The 22,308-nt window shown below is 32.8% G+C and overlaps 1 protein-coding gene across 10 annotated transcripts in view; it reads right to left on the reverse strand.

Moving 5' to 3' along the window:
* Positions 1–22,308, reverse strand: part of UBR3 (ubiquitin protein ligase E3 component n-recognin 3) — a 188,360-nt gene that overhangs the window by 123,859 nt on the left and 42,193 nt on the right. For all 10 annotated transcript variants that reach the window (XM_016165386.2, XM_016165376.2, XM_016165377.2 and 7 more), the window contains exons 6-10: positions 12,208–12,274; positions 7,949–8,079; positions 6,532–6,760; positions 1,327–1,506; positions 605–738 (exon numbers count right to left, since the gene is read on the reverse strand). In XM_016165386.2, the coding sequence (XP_016020872.1) occupies positions 605–738; positions 1,327–1,506; positions 6,532–6,760; positions 7,949–8,079; positions 12,208–12,274 (741 nt within the window). The remainder of the gene's footprint in view (positions 1–604; positions 739–1,326; positions 1,507–6,531; positions 6,761–7,948; positions 8,080–12,207; positions 12,275–22,308) is intronic.

Genomic DNA, 22,308 nt, shown 5'->3' on the forward strand with positions numbered 1-22,308 from the left:
AAGTCTTTAGTTTAGTAGGATCAGGGTATTCCATTTTTTTTGGATTCTCCAAGGATTCTGGAGAACCATCAAACCAATACTTTAAAATGCAAAAGTAAAATATATACTTGTATAGAAAGACATAAATGCATGCAATTACAAATAAGCATTTTCTTATCCAATTATAAGAATTTATGTTGCTGCTATGCTACCCTTAATTTCTTTTTATATACAACTGGAAATGATATGAAATATATACTGATTTTGTACTTGGTATCCTAAAAATGTAAATGTTATTGAAGACTATCCTCATCCCTTGAAAGAAGCATTAGGCAACTAACAGATAATTAGTAAAATGAAACAATAAAGATGAAAGTAGAGACTTATGAAATTCCCAAAACTATTCACAATAAGAGAAGGCTGGAAAGATCTTATAATATAAATTCCAACCTGCCTAAGAATAAATAATTACTGCCTCGAGTCAGCTTTCACAGAGATGAGTTCAGAATTAAACACTGCAACATTATTATAAACAAGTAAACAAATCAATGTTTTCACATCTTTTTCTTAATTATTTTAAAGGTAAACACAGAATTTTTTTTTAACAAAAATATTTTCAACATACCCTAACTTTACAATGTGATAAGAGCCCCCACATTGGCTGTGCACAGGCCTCAAGTTCAGCAGCAAAGGCAGCATAGTAGGTCTGAGACTCAAATTCCACATGCTCATTTAGTTCTCGCTTGTTTAAGTTCATACCTTGCAAAAATTAAAACAGATATAAACCTTGCAAAATATTAGCAAGTATTCTTACTAAAAATCAAGTAAAATACTTCCTAGTACCAAACACATTCTAACATGCACACAAATGGTATATATGAACAATATGTATAAAAATACACAAATTATTAAAAATAAAACAAGTCTTACTGGAATTCTTCACAAAGTTTTCTTAGAAACACTTTGTAAATTGTCTCTTTCTTATAAAACATAATAGAATATATTGAATAAAAAAGTCAAAACTATTTTAACTGATGCTAGTTGAAATTTTTATAAAAGCATTATGAATCTTTCTTGGACAATAGATTAGAAACTTCCAGATTAATAATTTAAAATACTAAATTCTTGTTCTCCTGTTTCTTTTTTAATAATTTGACATTTTTCATAACTCTGATATGTTTTCATGAATACTTTATTAAAGTATTTACAAATACCAATTAATTAAAATGAAACATTTCATATGTAACCTGTATAGTGTGCTATTTATTGCCTTATAATTAGTATTTGATAGTTCGGCATTAGGCATTTTGTAAACTAAAGAAATTAACAAAAAAGTAAAATTCATACCTTGAAAGAAAGACACAAAGTTCATCCATGTAACTAACAAACCGTGGTCCTCCAAAAATCTCTTAGCCACACTTTGATGAGAAAGGATATTAATAAAATCACTGACAAGAGGCCAATAAGTGTTATTCTTCAGTAATGCTTCTCCACAGTTCACTACCACATGTAAACTATTTTCTTCATCTAGAACAGACACACACAGCCCAAAAATAAGTTTTAAAAATAAAATTTTACCAATGATACAGATTATACACTGTAGAATCAGAGACACTTAAGTTCAAACCCCAGCCTGCCATTTAATAACTATATGGCTTCGGACATGTTACTTAGACTCTGAATCAATTTCTCCACCTGTATAATGGAAAAAGACACATATTTTAAATAAAATGTTAACATAACACTTAGCATATCATTATAATAATCATTACCATATGTCCAACGAATTACATGATACTGAGCTAGCTATGTTTACAAAACCATATCATTTTCCAGATTCTAATGACATAATGCAATATTTCAGTTCTAATCAAAACGATATTTTTATTCTGAGATTAATCTCATTCCATCTTAGCAACCACATTTGTATGATTTAAGCAATATATATTAAATTGCTTTCTTCTATTCAATGAATATGCCAATATAATTTTTTAGCAAACACAGTATATCGAAAATGAAAGAACAGAAAACACAAACATGTTACGCCTTTAAAAAAAAAATCCTCAAAGTTTAAAGACATTGTTGGTGGAGGTGGTTATGCTTGCTCAAAATCTTTACTATTAGAAGTTATAGCACATATATATTAAACGTCTTAACCCTTTCCTATTTAACTGTTTCACTAGACAAACAAGCCTCCTATTTCCACTATAAAATACAATACCTGTAATATACAGAATGCTCAAAGCTAATAGCCTATTACCTAGAACACAAGCCGAAGTTTATGCTTATTCAGAGTCAGTTTTTGTTTCTGTTCATACTAATTGTTCTTTTTATTGTAATTATAAAATTTAAAAGTATAAAAACTGATGAAATATGAATGCATAAAGAGAGGTATTACAAAAACTGTATCAAAAGCTTTTGCAAGACAATAAAAGTAAATGCCTAAGAAAACGCTAAAAAAATCTTGGAGAAGAAAAATCATAAAAGCCTAGAAAGATTTTTATGCTCAGATTGTTTCAGAAAGATCTAATGTTCCTACTCTAAAGAAAATGAAACTAAAACTCACAGATAATGCTTTACAGTTGTGGTAACATAAAAGAAAGATGAAAGAACTTCAGTCAAGGAAACCATATCTTCAAAATGCAAGATTGGAAAATGAACATGCATTTCTGTGTTTTAAGTTAAATTTTACTGTTATATATATATATATATATATATATATATATATATATATATATATATCATTTGTTTAGTGATGCCTTACTTTAAACAACTTTTTCAACTAACCACCTCCTTGTCAAATTCATCAGTGAGGAGGGCTTTTACTGAACTTCTTAATTAATATACATTAAATTTGGGTTTCAGGCCATGAAATTATTTAATCCAACTCTTGCTTTTTAATATGAATAGTAGCTTTCTTCTAGCAAGGTTTATATCTGTTTTTTTGTGCAAGGTATGAACTTAAACAAGTGAGAACTAAACAAGCATGTGGAATTTGAGTCTCAGACCTACTATGCTGCCTTTGCTGCTGAACTTGAGGGCTCATATCACATTGAAATTTAACCATATATAAAAACAGGACCCACAAAGTTAACTATGCTCTCTTTCAGTGCTTCTCAATAGGATGAAAGACGGTATAACTTAATGAGGGATAAGAGGCTTTCTACAAATTACCCACACCTGAGATTCTGAAAAGCCCACTGACTGACAATTACTACTGCCACTGTGAATTGCTGAGCCACTGATATTAATGAGACAGTGCTTAGGGATGCTGGGATTTGAAATTTTTTTTAAACATTGAGAAACACTGTCCTATGTAATTAAAACTAGAGGATGAATAAGCAGAACATAATTAATCAAAATCACTATTTTCTTGACACTGCTTTAAATACTACTGTTCTTGTGAAAAACACCTTGGAATCTTCAACGAAATAAAATGATTAGGACTTCTATTTTTACTCAACAGGTACTTTCGTCATTATAAATATACAGAGCTATGATTTAGTGCTGATGAGATCCACTGATCAACAAATATTTATTGAGCACTTACTGAAGGATAGGTAGTCTATTAAGCTCTGAGAAGAAGGTGGTAAATAAAGCAAGATTTACATAGTCTCCTCTCCACTGAGGTTAATATCTAAGAAGGTAGTGTGTGATAAGGGCTATAATAAGAAAAGTACAGGAAGTCATAAGAACAAATAAAAATAGTCTATAATTCAGGAACTGATTATAGGAACTGATATTTAAACAGATTTACAGAATGAAGCAGGAATTAGGATTAGCCAAATAAACTAGGGATGGGGGAGGAAACAGTGTTCTAGGTAGAAGCTATATTTAAAAAAGGATGAATTCATTGAGACAAACAATACAAAGGATGGGTGGCACGAATGAGGCCAGAGGGCCTTATACATCAGCTTCAGGAGGTTAGAGTTCACATGAAGACAATGGCAAGCCACTGGAGGGGATTTGGGGTGGTAAAAGAGGGGATATCATCAGATGTGTAGTGTGCAAAGTGAGTGAAGGAAGGTGGTGATAACTAGTGGTAGAGGCCTAGAGACTAAAATGGATTGAACTACGGGAAGGCATAGAGATGCAGAGATAAAGAGAAGTGGCCATTTTAAGACATTTAGAAGGTGTAAAGGACAGACAGTGATGTTCATGACAAGAAGTCAAAAATGACTCCTAAGTTTTTAGATTGGGCAGCTGCGTGGATGGTTAGACAGCCGTACTAAAACAAATATTCTTCCCTAAGACCAAATGCAAGCCATGTATAATAAGCATAGCTAAACCACTTAGACAAGAAAATAGACTCCAGATTCTTTTCAAAAGAGCAGATACTTCAAAATTCTAAAAAAATTTCTAGTCTATAAATCTGAAAAACTGTTTTTGTGAGAAGACCTCTAAATATAATTCTATATAAGAACATCATTGATACACCTGAATGATGATAGATACTACTTTAAAAAATAAAGAGCAATATATGTAGCTAAATCTCTAAGACAGAAAAAGGTCATCTTACATGAAGACATAATAACTAATACAAAGCAGCTTTTAAATTTTCCTTTAAAAAAGAAAAGAGGTATATTACTTAATGTGAATAATGCATTACTCTCCCACTATACCTACAATGGGAAGACAGAGTTGCACGGTGGGCAAAAAGGTATGGGGTTTGAAGTCAGGCGCTCAAGCCTTACCCATTTACAGCTGTAAAATAATAGACTATTGACTTTAACTCCCTAAGCCATAACTGCCTCGTTTATAAAATGGAGAAAACAGTATATACTTCACAAAATTACTGATGGTTAAATGAGATAATACGCATAAGGTACTAAGAAAAAAAGCATGGCATATAGTGAGTACTCAAAAGATAGTAACTATCATAATTATTAGCTAGCTATTATTAAATATAAGGCATTGTGTCCTATACTGAGCATATAACAAGTCCAGGCTATGGTATTACATGAAAATATACTGAAAATAGACTCTTAGTAAAAAGAGAAAATAGGAGCTGACATGCAAAAGGAGGGAAAAATAAAACAATGTAAGTCTTAACTATTAGGTTTCTCCTCCATAGAAAATGGAAAAGTCTTTAGATTTAATTTGACGTACTGTTTGTTTTTACTTTTAAAGTTTAGCTCCGGGTGGCAACAAGAGAAGATAATGCCCTATCAGTGTTGCCCCAGCTTTGTCATAGTTAAGAACAAAGATTCTTACATCAGGAGTTATGAAGTCCTTCTTGGCTCTGTCATTTACTATCTGTATACTTTACAGTAAATAACTTCCCTAAGTCTCAATTTACTCATCTTTAAAGTGGGGACAGTAATAATGTCAATGTTGGAGTTGTTTAAAAGCTTAATTAAAAACATATAAAATTAACAAAGTGTCTAGTACACAGCAAATATTCAAATAATATAAATTATTACAGGGAGGTAAAGTTAAGATGAAAAACCACAGAGAAATGAGAATGTAAAGAGGTCCTAGAAATATATGGCAGTTTGAGGGGTATCAACCATACAGTGGGCACAAAAGAAGAAAATTGAAGAACACAGAAAAGGCAAGATGTAGTCCAACTTTTAAATTATAAAAGTACAGGCATATTCTCAGAGAAGCAGGCCCCTCCCAACCTCAAATCCAAGGCAGTTTCTAAGTGGGTGGGGATACCTAGGGGGAGACAGGCTGTGGAATGGTCAAGAGACCCCCAGAGATGAGGGTATGAGGAGACAGGGTGCGAGGGATTATATTTCTAGCTAACTTCTTTTTCTACTTGATGGAATCATATTGAGACAATAGATATTTAAGTTGTGAAGTGCTTAATCATGAACTGATAGATCAGTGGAAATGCCATACAAAGTGGGCATGAAGTGGGAGGGAGAATAGGAGATGTGGCTACAGCATACACACCCATACACCAGTGGTATCTGACCATAATGTTTCCAGAAGTGACTGCAACAAGAGCTCACTTGGAGACATAAAGAATGAGAAAGTAATATGCAATATGTAAGACAACTATGGACCTTCAAATCAAATTCATAAAACACCATTTCATGGAATTCTGGTGTGAGATATTTTGCATCTATATTTTGTTATTTTGATTATAATAATAAATGAAAATATAAAACAAATTTTAAAAGTACAGGCATATAAAAATATCTAAGGCTAATAGTAACAAATTTATGATGAAAAAATAGGACATGTCTAATAAGTAAATGGTTAAATAAATTATTGCAAAACCATGTGATATTAATACCTGCAATCATTAAAAACTGTTCTTGAAATGTATACTATGGTAGCATATTTTTAATGTATTTATATCTATAAATATATTCATAGCACGGAAAAAGAAAAGAAATATCAAACATGTTAACAAGTTATTTGTGAATAATGGTACTACAAAATTAAAGTTTTTCTGAAAATTTTCAAAATTTTCTTTAACAAATGTGTATTATTTTATAATCTTTCTAAAAATATTTTAAGCACATAAAGAGTTTTTAAGGCTAGGTATACACAGTATAGTAATAATAATAAAACTAGTGAAAATAATTCTGAGTTTACCTTGTAGCTCACTTTTAATAAGGCAACTTTCCATCATGTATAATAGTACAGTGACCATAATATCCAGCAGCTGACATTCTTCTGTTACCTGTCTGGCTAGCTCCTCGTTGCTGAACAACTGAACACTAATATGCACAATTCTGTTAGACATTGTGTCTGATTCATGACTTTTCTTCAGTGTTTTCATAATGAAAGCATAATGCTGAACAAAAGTTTTTGTAAAAGCAACCTATAAATTTTTTAAAATAGAAAAAGACACATTAATTTAACATTGAGTTTTCTAACACATTTTCCAATATGTTATATTAACATTTTAAAACTATTACTAGCTTGTGAAAATGTCCAAGGTAATTATAAAAATAATTTCAATGATGACGGTAGTCTTAAGTCACATTTTCCCATTTTATTGGAACATTAGCAAAATACTTTAATTGTTAAACAATTTTTAATAGGCATTTTAAATTATTAAAATGTCAAAACAATTACAATATCATGGTTTAAAATACAAATTTTCACTATGCTCAAAACACATTAATTTATTAATATCCAAGTATATGTCATTGTTCTGTGCTACTACTTTAACAAAATCTACAGTCTCAGCTAAAACCTATCACAGAGAATTTCATACAACTTAACAAGTGAGTCAATGTGATTACACCGAAATATCTTCTTCTATTTGATCTGAAAGCTGACCACTGATCCGACTAAATACTCTTTCTAACATGTACATTTCCTCTGTTGTTTTCTTAAGCAGGTAAAAATACACAAAACAACAGCTTTATTAAAATGTCACTGCTAATAAGGCTTTATTGCCTAAACCATAAGAACTACAGCATGATTTGTTTTCTTCTCATACACTAGGTTGTGTCACTGACGTAATTACATGGTGGTTAACAGGTGGGTCCGGACCCTCTGGGACTGGAGACTTCACCTACCTACATGCGTACGTGAGCCAATAACTGTTCTGTCTTTAAAAGTTATGGCCAGCAGCTACTAATCCCATGTTTTCCCATGCCTAAAACCACCATCTAAATTCAGTTGCCCCCATCACACATTCTCATAGCACCCTGTACCTCTCCTTTAGAAAACTTACTATAATTTGTAACTAAAAATTTATCTGTGCAAATGTATTTGTTTGTCCCCCAGCATCCACTCTGGATCAAGTTTCATGCAGAAAGGCAACTCTCAGGAATTCTATTTTAGTAGTGGTCCTGTGTCACAGATCTACAATATGACACTTTTTCTGCAGACCCTGTGTTGGCAACAGAGGAAGCTAATGCTCTTTCATAGTGTTATACCCATTTTCAGAGTATAATACAATAAGCCACAGCTGAGAAATATATCAAAAAGATTTAATAATGAAAAGGCAAAGAAAAGGAAACAAAGGTCAGAAAAGAAGGGGGAAAAATACAGATACCTTATACTCCTGATCTGGAAGCATGTTGAGTAAGAAAGTTACCATCTTCTGGGGGAATTCATACTTTATAGTCCAAAACAACAGTTCTTCTAAGAAACTTTTATGTTTTAAAACATCCATTATGGATTGATCTGCATACAAAAAAAGTTTATTGCCTAATGATTTAAATTCCTCGTCTCATTTAATCTTACAATAATTGATAACCCATAAAAAAAAAAAACTATCAACCTCAAATACCTAAATGTATCTAAAAATTAAGGCTACCCCTTTAATAATTTAGCAATAATATGGAAGCATCAAGCTAGGTTTCTATAATCTCCACAGCATATAAATTACAAAATACTTAATCCTTATATTTCAATATAAAGCAGCAACTAAAAAATAATAAGTAATTACTTATCCATAAATATAAGCCATTTATCTAAAATTTCTACTAAGATTCAAAATAATTACCCTACAAGAACACTATTCATGGTACTTAATTTAAAATAATAATAATTTTTAAGCTAAAAACATACTATTAAAGACATAAAGTCTAAAATTATCTACATTTTTTAATTTTTAGAGAAAAGGAGGGAAATCTTGACAGATTCAATAATATATTTCTTCACAATTATCTTTCATAAATAAAATACTTTCACTAAAAATAGTTACTAATATATTGCTTGCTCTAATATACAGAAGCATTTACTTTTTTCCTAGTAAAAATATACGAGGAAAAGTACCACTCCTTGAATCTAGGCTGTATCTTGCTAATCTCTGCATCCTTGACACAGTCAACAGAAAGGTCTCAACAAGTATATGAAGAACTGATTATTTTTAATACTTTAGCTATCTCTTTCTCTTGCTTTCTCTAATTTTTTTTTCCCTAAAAATGAACTAGACAATTCTATTAATCTTTGTTGGAGCAAATGATCTTTGACTACTGCTCTCAGTCCTCAATAAGGACATCAAGCGTCAACTGTCAATGAACTGGTTCAGTGACAGTGCCTAGGCAAGAACTAGAGTTCGATGAAAGATTTGAAAAAACAGTATCATATGCACCAAAATATTCAGATACAGCCCTAACTACATTACAGTTCAAGTTGTCTTGCAGGATAATAACCTTGTAGCATTTTTTTTCAGTTAACCCTACCCCAGTTTCACAGTTCTATTACTAAGTAGTGTGTTCATACCACATCTCCCTCAGGTAATGAGTCTAAAAGAGTAATAACAAGCTCGTATGCCATAGCCCTCTTGATTCTTCTATAAAACATTCTGAGTTTAGTAAGACTTGAATCAGTTCTTATTAGATATAACCTTAACCTAACTTTTCCATTAGTAATTAATAACCCATTATTTTCAGAATAATAATTTCTATATTTCTGGAGAAACCATAACTTTAACTACAGAGAAGCAAAAATATTTATTTACTAATTCTCTACCTAACTCCCTTTCAAAGGGGCCTTCAGTATAAACTATATGTAATATGGATATTAATATAAATACAATTACACTATATATCCCTTTATTGCAAACTAAATAACTCTTTATTGTCGAAATCTCATAATTTTCTCTCGTAAAACAGAAATCTCTTCCTCCTGATATAGTTCATGCCCAGGATATGACAATGATTTAAAAACAGAAATAAACCAGTCTTGCAAGAAATAGGTTAAAATATATTCAGAGACAGACACTAACAGAGCCAAAGCCAAAAAAGTAATAAAATTGGGCCCAAGTGGATCATGTGGCAGGAATATAAGGATTATAATTAAAAATTAAAATACAATCCACAGCACACTGCTGAACCCGATTTAATTCTCACAATTCACTTGGCATTAAAATGGAAAATTTCACAGACTCTCAAAATAAATAAATAAATAAAACCCTCACAGACAAGTGCTTCTTAACATATTTACAAAGTCGAACAAAACTAGCTGTATTAATCTTACAATTCATTATTACTCTGCATGCTTACATTAGTCAAATGAAAAGCCTGCAGCCACCATAATTATTATATGTCAAGCATTTAAAAAGAAGGATAAGTTCATTTTGTTTTAAATAAATAAAACAATCCAAATGTACCAGAAAAGCTGTGGCATCTACTAAAATGAAAATAGGTACAATTATGCACAATTTGATTTTTTCATCTTCAGGCCAAAAAAAAAAAAAAAAAAAAAAAACTTTCACAATTCTTTAATGTTCTTAAACTAGGTGATGTCAATTTCCCAAGATATTTAAACTCCATGTCATGTGTTTTATGTGTTATATATGGAAATGTGGTTATAAATGCTTCCATTAGTCATGTATGGCTATTTACCTTTAAAATCTTGATTAAATTGTCATGACTTTTACAATGCCTAAACTACCTTAAGCCAAATTTTTAAAAGAAATTTTTTAAGAATGAGTATGTAATATAAATGCATGAGAAAGGTAAAAGTTTTAATTAAGTAGACAGCAGAGTTCAGGCTCTGCAACTAATAACCTCAATAATCTTAGCCACAATAGCAAAGCCCTTTAGGCCTCAGTTTCTTCATCCTTAAAATTTAGGTTGTGAAAATAGGCAGTGATGCGCTTAGCCCAGTGCCTCACCTCTTGCCTATTATTACCTATTTTATTTTCAGCCCACTTTCAAACTACTGAACCAAACTCTTACACAAACTATATCACTCCCTGGATTTTGGATATCTTTAAAAGCAACAGTCACTTTTTAAAAACCAGAGGTTCTACTAATTCAAAAAGCTATTTCTTCCATATACATACTTTAACTAAAAATGATAACTGATCAAGTCTGAAATCTCTACTACTTCTTACCAGTAAAGGAAAAAAGAGAAAACAATCCAATCCCAGAAGCAAAAAAATTCAGAATAAAAGAAAATAAACTTCAAGTCTGCATAAAAGTACCTTCAGCCAGAGCTTGATTAGGCTGAAGGAAAACAATGACATCTTATACCATAACAGGTATATTTCTGGGCATCCCTAAAGCTTAAACTCAAGTATATGTCTAACAATCTGCTCCAATTCAGATTTGTCTCAAGGACTCAAGAATACACATGGACAACTCTGGTAAGTCAAGGGGCCAAGTAGCCATATGGGTTTCCAATTTTCTTCGGGCATTGTAGGTTCTCTGCTGAGCCAGGAAGAAGGGGAGCATGTGTGTATGTATGTATCCTGGACCACAGATCAAATTTCATGCCCTTTGCTAGCAACCTATAAGTTAAATGCAGCAGCCTAAGTAACTAAGAACAGACTTACAAAATGAGCCTCAACTGAAGCTATCTGCTTGCCCAACCTTTCCAGGCAGTCCTAAACATTCCAAACAAGACACACTTAATCAGACCAGAAGAAAGACTCATCTTTTCATCAAAATATTATTTTAACCACTGGAGACTCTGTAACAGACAATAATAAACCAGACAATAGACCATGTTAAACTTTGGAAATCCATGGCAAAAATCCAGAGTACAGGCTGCCAACTAAAAACAAGTACTCTAGAAAAGGCTTTAGTAGGGACCAAGAGAACCTAGTGGTTAAGAGCTTAGGCTCTGGGATTTAAATTAAAGATATACCTCCTATTAGCTGTGATCTCTAACACACTTCTATTTTCTAATCCATAAAATAGTAATAATAAAACCTGCTTCATATAGTTAGCTTGAAAATTAATGAAACAACACATAGAGCATTATGTCTAACATATACAAAAGGTCCAATAAGTATCACTCATTATTATTACGAAACTATTCCCTCACTACAGGCATATCTACTTCCTCCTTTGAGTGAACATGTATTAACTCCTTACTGAGACCTTACTGTGTGTTAAGTGCTATTCTTCTCATTCACTCTTATAATCATTAATTCATGTTCTCTCTCTTGCTCTCTTTCACCACCTCTCCCTTATTTATCCTTTTTCATTCTAGAAATTGCATAACCCAGATTATGAAAACATGTAAACCAAACTAAAACTTTACACCTAAAACACTGGATCCAAATCAAAGAATCAATGAAAAGACTTACTTTTTCTGGATCAAATATGATAATGAATGTTTTATATTTAAAAAAAAAAAAAAAAGACAAAATCCCAATAGTAAAGGTTTATAATTGCTTTTGAGCCCCACGATCACCCTCTAATAATACTTTATTAGGCAAATCATTAAGCAAATCTAATAATGTAGCTCACTTTTCCAACAGCTTTGGTGTGAATACGGCTAACGAATCAGGTGTTCTTAGTGATTAAGCATTTTAGGAGCTTTTCATACAAGGAAAAAATAAAATTGAAATACCTTTGGTGTTACCGCTTAGTTTAACCCTCTTTCTCTTGCCCAGACCTTGACTCCCATCCTGATCCTCCTGAAGGAAAACAAAATCAGCATTATAATAGTTTTATTCATGAATTTATGCATTTTATATAACCATAAATATGGTTATAAATCACCAAATATATTACTAGTCATGCTTACATATTATTAACACATTTACTTTTATGTATCTGCTATAGTACCTTTTCAATGCTGCTAATTTTGACTAAAATATATAATGAAAATACTTAGTATTAAAATATAAGAGTGCTTAAACTTAATCTGTTTCCAATGCAAGACTCTTTAACATCCCAAAATACCAAAATAAAAATTTTCCTAACATTATAAACATAATATCAAATAAAGAAGCTAAAGGGGAGTGGATTAACATAGGAAGGAAGATGAGGAAGAAGGGTAAAACAATAAATAAAGGAAAGACTTTAAAGAATCTACAACAAGCAAAAGCAGACAAAAGCCATAACCAGTACCTGGGGAGATCATTTAAATACCCAAGCAAACATCTTGGAGTGATTTCAGGCAATCTCAAGGGATGGTACACTGTACCACAACAAGAGAGTAGGAAGCTAGCCAGCTGAGACAAAAGCAAGGAAAGAGCAGAGGAAGCACCCTGCCACTAGCAAAACTAAGGTGAAGCTAGGGGTGTGCCTCTTAGGGAAAAAGCCTGAATGTAGGTGCACACTTCTAATTTTCTTAAAATGTGCTGGAAAGGCTCTTGTTGTCTTCATAGCTGAGTTCAAGTTTTTTTCCCCTCCAGCTAAAGGCCATGACTCTAGTCCATTATCCCAGCTCTCTTAAACTAGGAAAGACAGCATATGAATTCAAAACTTCCATGTTACACTGACATATTTTTCCTATTTTCCAAACATGTATGAGCCAACTGGTATTATAAAGACGCATGTGGTAGTATTCTGGCATACAATCTGTTGTGCTAACAATGGTGTTAGTGGCATGTTAGAACTGTAGTACAAATTCCCAGATTCTCAAATCTCTAAAGCTGAAAACTAGCCTTAGCTTCAAGTTGTTGTTCTAACTGCTGGTGTAACTTCCCTGGCTTACAACCAGTCTTAACTTCAGGTTTCTGTTAATTCCACTATAAATCCTCAGGGTCATCCTTGCGTTTTCCAGAGTTACCACTTAGTTCAGTCATTCAGCATGCACTAAGCACTTGATACACCCTCCCTTTGAATCCCCACTATGGTACAGTCTTGATGGCAGTAAGACTGACATTCAAACTACACTCTGCACTCTCTTCCTCTGCCACCCTCACCTTGCCCTGGGAGAAACTCAACCAGAATGAAATTTAGAGCCTTAAAAGACAGAAACAGACATAAGAATATAAAATCATGTCAAAGGGCACAGGGGATACTGAGATTTGAGATTTTAGCTAACAACCATTTATGAAACTGTTCTCCCAACCCTGAGAGAAAAGACAAATCTGGAAAAACTAAGTTATATTCCAAGTTAGGATTACATCATAATTTCAAATAGAAACTTCTTATGAAATAAATACCCTTGGATCAAGCTTGGTCATGGAAATATGAAGTTCTATAAATTTTACAGTCTTATAGTCTAAAAGACAAGTAAAATTAGCCAGGCAAAGGTAGGGAAAGTCATTCCAAAAAGAGAAGACGGCATAAGCAAAGACACAATAACAAAAGTCTGGAAACACAGACCAGTGAGTTTGGCTTCACATCACAGTAGATATCAACCACAAGAAAGGAGAATATCTCCATCTAAACCAGTGGGAAAATGGGTACTCTTGTACACTGCTGATGAGAGTATACCTTAGTACAATTTTCCTGAACGGCAATTTGTCAATACACATGTCATAAGTCCTTAAAGTGTATTTATCATTGGAACAGAAATTCCAGTTTGAGGAATTTATCCTAAAGAAATAATCAGACAAGTGAATAGAAATTATATGCATAACTATTTATCACAATGTTATACAATAACAAAAAAAAGAGAATCTTTGGCTTCAAACAGCAAGGGATTGGGTAAATAGATTACAGCATACCTGTACCCTATGAATAAAAACAATACTAGAGCTCTATATTCATTGTGACCAGATAGATGTTTAAAAACTATTATAAATTAAAAAAGGATGTAAAATAGAAACACATTACATGTGTTTCAGGCACAAAAGTATGTATATTTGTCCAAAATTAGATAAGAAAAACAGATTCAAATTCCAAGTCTACGAAATCTACATACATATGGTTTCTCAACCCACATTAACCTGTCTTTCTTTCTTTCTTGGATACATTTACTAGACAGATGAAAAAAAAATGTGAGCTCCATAAGAGAAGTCAGGTAAATTCACAGTAGTTAAAACAATACTCAAAGAAGGTTAATACAGAATATACAAGGCTAAGAGGAATATTTAACATATCAGTTATAAATATAAAATCCAAAGGAGATCTTAAGAGATTAGAATAAGATGAAACAAGGATTTCTATAAACCACTTTATTCTGAGATCGTTTGCTTTAAATCAATTGTACAAGTGCAAACTGAGCAAGAGCTCTAATGTGTCAGCTGTAAGTATGAGAGGGGGAAAAAAAAAAAAAAAAAACTTAGGCATTTCATTTGACCACTGGAGCTCCTGCCAACAGTCTAACGTAGCTGCTGAAAAGCCAACAAAAAAAATCAAAAGATGTCCCAACATAGTACACTGAATGGATCATAGATTATTAAAAGAAGTGAATAACTGAAAGAGGTACGGACAGAAAAGAATATTAAATAACTAAAGCTAAATATTTAAAGGGGTGTTATATGGAAATAAAAATCTTTCTAGAAGGAAAATAAGAAATGTTTGAAAATTACAATACTTAACACAGTATTGAGAAAAACTTCCTAGTAATTAACAAGTTGCCTCAAACTAAATAAGCTCCCTACCACTGGAAGTGTTTATGGAAAGACTTATCAATTATTAGGAATGTTGTAAAATCAATTCCTGCACTAGAAAAAAATATATTCGATGTTTGTTTAGGTCCTCCCCACCAAGTCTCCGTGACTCCCCATCTCACCCTTAACCATTAATGTATTTTTTATAACTAACAAATTAAAATTAAATTTTATACCTCCAAAAAATATTTAATTTTCTTTTACCTATTCATTTATGTAAAGCAACTCTGGCTTTTAATTTTAATAATCTTGCCTTAGCTACAAGTTTTGACAAATTAGTTTTAACTATTCACTTGGATTCTGTCTTGAATAAAGGCAATAATATTGACAGTGTATTTACAGTGTAATTTATTTTAAGTGATTATTTCTCGACTATGTAAGTGTATGCAGAAAAAAGACTATAAGTAAGCAAGCAAAATTAATAAACAATGGTTATCCCTGGATGGTATGGCTGAAGGTAAATGTTTTCTCTTTATATTGTTTTATACTTTTCAATTTTTCCACAGTGGACATTCATCTTTTTATAGCTGCACAGGTAGAGGGGTGGTGTTTGAAATAATTTCATTTGTATTAACAGCTAAATACATTAAAATCACAGAAATTAATGATCTGGTCATTGCACACAGATAAGTGGACATTTGCTTATGACAATGGCCACATTGAATATAATCTTTCCTTCAAAGGTTATCTTGATCTAAAAGAGCTTATTTTCTCTGAGAAATTCTCTAATTAGATCCATGTACATGTAATACTAGAGATCATTTTCTTTTGAACTGAATTATCTGATGGTTATAAATAATTCTAAACAAAAAAAAAGAATATGTATTTAAATTTTAAGTTGCCATGAAGTTAAAATTTGCTTATTTTCTTTTCTTTTTGGTTCCATACAACACAAACAACATTTTCTACTGTTGTTTCATTTGAGCTACACAAAAAAATAAGAAGTAATATGAAGAATGGCATGTGTATAAATAGCACCGCTGAGTACATAATGTTCTGTTAGTCTAGGGATAGCAGAGACAAATATCTGACACAACTTGTATGAATAAAATTAAGTAGACTAAAATATGTACGCTCATTCAAATAAAACTCTTTGCAAATAGAAATCCTTCTGCTATTGCAGTTTCAAATCTGTTTCATTTTTAAAATAGTGGTAGGATTAGATTACCTCTACAATCTCTTCCAATCCTAAATTCTAACTTATGACATTTTTTAAATTGTTCTAATCCGATCTCCATAGAAGTAATAGAGATGTCACTACCCTCTTCCCATCCTTTCTTCTTTTTTATATAATTTATTAAATTACAAAGGGCTTGCTCAGTAATTCCATGGGCCTGTATGTAGTAGGGTTAAGGTTGTAGAAAATCCAATCCTTAAGCCTTATCCATCACTTCACTTATAAATTTCAAACATAAATATTAAAAGCAAACATACCAGTTGCCAAAAATAAGGGCAACATAACTTTAAAAGCATTAATGAAATTTTTAAATGGCACAAAATAGGTATTTATTCAAGAACATCTATATCTGGGTACTCTTCTATCACACTCTAACTTATTGTTTCATCTACTTTCACCTTTATGTATTCTGTCCTTTATTAAATTATTGCTTGCATTCTTTATCATTTTAAATAAAAAATCCTTTAAAAGAATAAAAGTGCAATATGAATTTAAAATATTAATGCCATTAGTTTTTAAGTGAGTGGGTGGAAATGCCTATATTTTCTCTCTAAATAAATCATTCTAAAATTGACACCCCTTTAAATACTTCACTTGCTTCTAATTTATGATGCTTAGCTCCAAATGAAATTTTTTTCCATGTAGGTTACTGGTCCTAATAAAATAATGTTTCCCATTAAGAAATAAAAGCAGAATACAACAGGATAGAGGACTCCAACAGAGTAGCAGAAATAATTTCGTTATTTCATTATTAAATTCAAAAGTTTATTTTGTTCCTGAAGCTGCAATAAATGCTAGTAAAACTTTATTCCCTTCTGCTTTGCAAAGGTAAAGATCAATTTTTTAAAAATATCTTATAATGTTAACATAAGCTTTTATTATCTCAATGTATAAAAGTAACTATTTAACTTTAGGAAAACTTTAATTTTAATTAAAACTCCATAATAACCTCTTCTGGCTACAGTGTTATTTCATTATCATGTTATAATTTTTCCCAACAGGCAAGTACCACTGAAATACATGGAGAAAATCTATAATCAATGGTTGGTATATTATTTGCTGTAGTTCACTAGTCATTATTAGGTATCAAGAGAATCCAAGGAAAAAACTAGCAAATGTCACAAACTGTTTAAGTTTTAAAACATGTTTACAAATTTTTTGACATTCCTCACATCAAGAGGTAAGACATATGTCCCCTCCCAATGAATCTATGCCCACCTCAGCAACTCACTCACAACTAAAAGGACGCAGTGGAAATGACAGTATGTCACATCCAAGGCTAGCTCAGAAAAGGCTTTATAGCTTCTGCTCTTGTACTGCTCACCCAGTTACCACATAATAAGTCCAACAACTTGAAATCACCATGCTGGAGAAGCCACATGTAGGCACTCTGGTCAGGAGCCAGCTGAGCTCCCTGTGGACCATCAGCAACAACTGCCAGCCCTGTGAGTGGGCCATCTTAAATCTTCATCTCAGCTGAGCCTTCAGATGACTGCAACTGCAGCCAACTAACTGGAATCACATTAGAGAACCCAAGCGAGAACCTCCCAGCTGTCCTTCCCATATTCCTGAGTCATAAAATTGTGAGTTGAAAAAAAAAAAATGATGATTTTAAGCCACAAAGTTTAGAACAAATTTGCTGTAAAGCAATAGTAACAAGAACAGTGGCTTATTCAGTTTACAGAAAAAACTATAGACCAACAGATAGGAGACTGAATGTCCATTTCCAACTCCACCGCTAACTAGAAGAAATTAACTAGCCTGAGTAAATCAGTTAATTCTATGGAATTCAGCTTCTTCATCTATACATAAGAAAGTTAGACAAGATAAACCTTAAGGCCACTTTTAGATCTAACATTTTTAATTTATAACCTTCAAAACGTCTCTCCTAATGACTTTTCTAACTCAAGATTTGAAAATGTGTTCAGAACCAAAAAGCAATGGCTCTCTAGTACATAATCAATAAAACATAAATGACTCTTTTTGCGTAAAAAATTATAAGTACAACCTTAAAATAAAAAATTTCCTGAACTTATCACTAAAATTCTTCTATGATTGCCCCTGGGTAATGGTCTTATTTTACACTTTTTCATACTTTTCACTTCACATACGTATGTATGACTTTTATAATCAGAAAATATAATCTATTAAAATTTAAGATATGCATACCCTGGAACCTAGTAACTCCACAACTTAGAAACTATTTGTACATCTACACAAAAAGAAATCTAAGCATTGTGTCTTATAATAAAAAACTGATGATTAAGAAAATGATTTGATATATTGAAGTTTATTCATATTTCAGAATACCATACAGTAGATGGAAATAAAAGAGTAAGAACAAAGGTGGATTTGTATAATATATAACAGAGGACATAAAAGGACACAAAATAGTATAATGCTTTGTATTTACTCACACCCACACAAACACACACACACTGTATAGTTCTATAAGCATATATTTATTCAACTACATAAGAAAATGGTCTGTTAAAGACATCAAACTATTAACTGTAGTTACCCAGAGGAGAGGCCAGTATTAGTAGAGAGAGGCCTTTTATCTGAATTGTCTGGTAAAACAACTATCATGTATTTGTATAATATTTAGTTAATCTTTTAATTAATTCTTTATGGATAAACAATTATTTTTGTACTGTGTTTTAGTATTCTTTCCTTGGGAAGAATGAGCAGAAGAAATATCTATAATGTAATCCACAAGAGCTCAAAAATTCAAATATTTGAACCTCTTCTACACATAAAGCATTAGGACCAGAAACATTTATCAAAAGCCTAATCTGTATCTGGTCATGATAGGTTCTAATTTTATGTAATCTCATTTAATCCTAATATTAACCTGGGGGTCATCCAGGGACCAGGCATGTGATGTGGCAGTTGAAGTTAAATATTTGGCAAAAAGCAAAGTGATATTATGAGACAAGATTCAAATTCAGGTCTATCTAACTCTAAAGCTCAAGTTTCTCTTAAAAACTAAAGTAGAAGAGAACCAGGCAAAATGGCATAGATGACAGAAGCTTTGCTCATCCCCTGCTGCAACCACATCAAAGTTGAGCAAACAGCAAGCGGAGGTGCCTGGGGTTCTAGATGAACAGAAACCCCACCCCTACAGAGAAAAATAAGAAATCACCCTACAACAAACAGTTGGACGATAAGAAGGGGAGAAGATGCCAGGCTGCCTGGTCCCGAGCAGCTGAGTGGGACAGAGGCTATGCAGCAGCATCCAGCAGCAGCGGCTGGCAGCTGCAGATGCCTCTTACAGGGACCATGTCCAAGAGCACTTTCAAGGTGATGAACCTGTTCGCTTTGATCACCAGCACTGGGCTGGCTGCTCAGGGGGCACCAAGGACTTATAGGAGGAAAACTGAGTTGTTGAAGCAAGGGCCGGAGGCAAGGCTTTCTCCCAGGCAGAAGTGCTAGTTGTATCCATTGTTCTTCTGTTGAGCCCTCCTCCATCCCAGTGTGTGGATGCAGCACTGCCATAACTGAGACATCATCAAACTGGATAACAGAGGTCACTCCATCCAAGGATTCCCTGAAACTCCACCTCCCTCAACTCATGGCCCCACCCAAACCACATTCAGTTGTGTCCTCGGCAAGTCCTGTGCCACTTGCTGAGCAGTGCCAAGGCTCACACTGGTGGCAGCTGATCTCAGTTTCTGGCATGGATTCTTGAGGCAACTATAAGCAAAGCAGCTACGGATTGCTTGCTGAATCTTAACAGGTGGCCCCAGAGGAGCACAGGCTGGGGCTAAACTTGGCACAGGCTAGGGCTAAACAATTAAACCCCTCTCAGGACTGTGCTACTGGACACCTACTACACAAAGCTACACTAATAAGACCAGGAGATTTAGGAGCTTTGCTTAGCACATAGAAACAGACACAGAAAGGCAGCCGAAATGGGGAGACAAAGAAGCATGTTCCATATGAAAGAATAGAATACAGCTCCAGGAAAAATGGAGTCAAGCAATCTACCAGATGCAGAGTTCAAAACACTGGTTATAAAGATAATCAATGAACCTAGGGTAACAGGAGATGAATTCAGTCAAGACTTTAACAAAGAGATATAAAACATAAAAATGGAGATGGAATTATAAAAGAGAACCAGTCAGAAATGAAGAATATAATATCTGAGATGAAGAGTATGTTAGAGGGAATCAACAGAGTGGATGAAGTGGAGGATCAAATCACTGATACAGAGGATGGGGTAGCGTAACAGCAACAAGAAAAAACAATCCAAAATAAGGAAGATAATTTAAGGAGCCTATAGGGCAACATCAAACATAACAACATTCGCATCATAGGGGTACCAGAAAAAGAAAAGAGAAAGCAAGAATTTGAAAACCTATTTTAAGAAATAATGATGGAAAACTTCCCTAGCCTAGTGAAGGAAATAGACATACAACCCCAGGAAGCTGAGAGAGTCCCAAAATAATTAACCCGAAGAGGCTCACACCTAGATATATCATAATTAGGATGCCAAAGGTTAAATACAAAGAGAGAATCTTAAAAATAGCAAGAGAAAAGCAATTAGTTATATACAAGGGAGTTCCTGTAAGACTGGCAGCTGATTTCTCAAAAGAAACTTTGCAGGACAGAAAAGCTTGGCATAAAATATTCAAAATGCTGAAAACCCAGGATCTACAACTAACAACACTTAATCCAGCAAAGCTATCATTTAGAGTCAAAAGACAAATAAATAGCTTCTCAGACAAAAATAAACTAAAGGAATTCATCAATATCGAGGCAGTATTATACGAATTGTTGGAGAAACTTTAAGAGGAAAAAAGAAAGTATCAAAAACATGAATAAAGGATGTTAATAACTACATATTTATCACCAAGTAACTTAAATGGAAAAGAGTTAAGTGCTCCAACCAAAAGATAAGGAAGTTGAATGGATAAGAAAACAAGACCCCTCCATATGCTGCTTAAAAGAGACTCACTTCAGATTATAAGACACACATGGACTAAAAGGAAAGGAATAGAAAAAAGATATTGCCTTGACGGACCTAGAGGATATTGCGCTGAATAAAGTAAGTCAGATAAAGACAAATACTGGATGATTTCATGTACATGTGGAATCTAAAGAATAAAATCAACAACAACAACAATGGAAACAAACTCATTGATACAGAGAATAGTTTGAGGGCTACTAGACGGGAGGGAAGTTTGTGGGGGGATGGTAAAAAAGGGCAAAGGGAATAAGAAGTACAAATGGATAAATACAAAATAGTCATGGAGATAAAATTATAGCATAGGAAAATAGTCAACAATGTTGTAGGAAATATGTAAGGGGAAGATGGATTTAGTGGGATGACCACTTCATGAGTTCTTTAGATCTTTAATCACTATGCTATACAACTGAAACTAATATATTATTGTATGCCAACTACAATTGAAAAAAAAATTCATTGAATTGTACAATGTAAACATGAGCAATTACTTGTCTATTATACTTCAATAAAGCTGGGAGGGGGCGGGAAACAACGGAAAAAAACTAGAGTAGTTATCCCTCAATCCATTTCCAACTAAACTTGACTTCAACTTAAGCTTTCAAATGCCCAAATTATCCCATTTTTATACCAATTAGAAAATCCAATAAATATATAAACTAGAAAAAAATACTTTTAAACAGACTAAAAGTCTAATTATAAAATGATTTAAAAACCAAAGAATCTAAACTACCTTTAAATATATACATTAAATATTCATCACATGCTCTTAAAGTAACCCTCAGCTATTATCACAAAGATAGTGCATTATGAGTATAGATGCTGAAATGAAGTATTTTAAAGTTATCACTATCAAAAAGTATTGACTATATTTACAGAGATAATTATAATTAAGGAACAAATAATTATATAAAACACATTACACACAGAAATTGCTGAAACTATGAATCTAAGAGGAAGGAAGACCTAAAAAAGCACAAATCAGAATGAAAACGAACAAAGAAAGACTGTATT

The sequence above is a fragment of the Rousettus aegyptiacus genome, unplaced genomic scaffold (assembly GCF_014176215.1).
Source record: "Rousettus aegyptiacus isolate mRouAeg1 unplaced genomic scaffold, mRouAeg1.p scaffold_m13_p_2, whole genome shotgun sequence".
Classification (NCBI taxonomy): domain Eukaryota; kingdom Metazoa; phylum Chordata; class Mammalia; order Chiroptera; family Pteropodidae; genus Rousettus; species Rousettus aegyptiacus.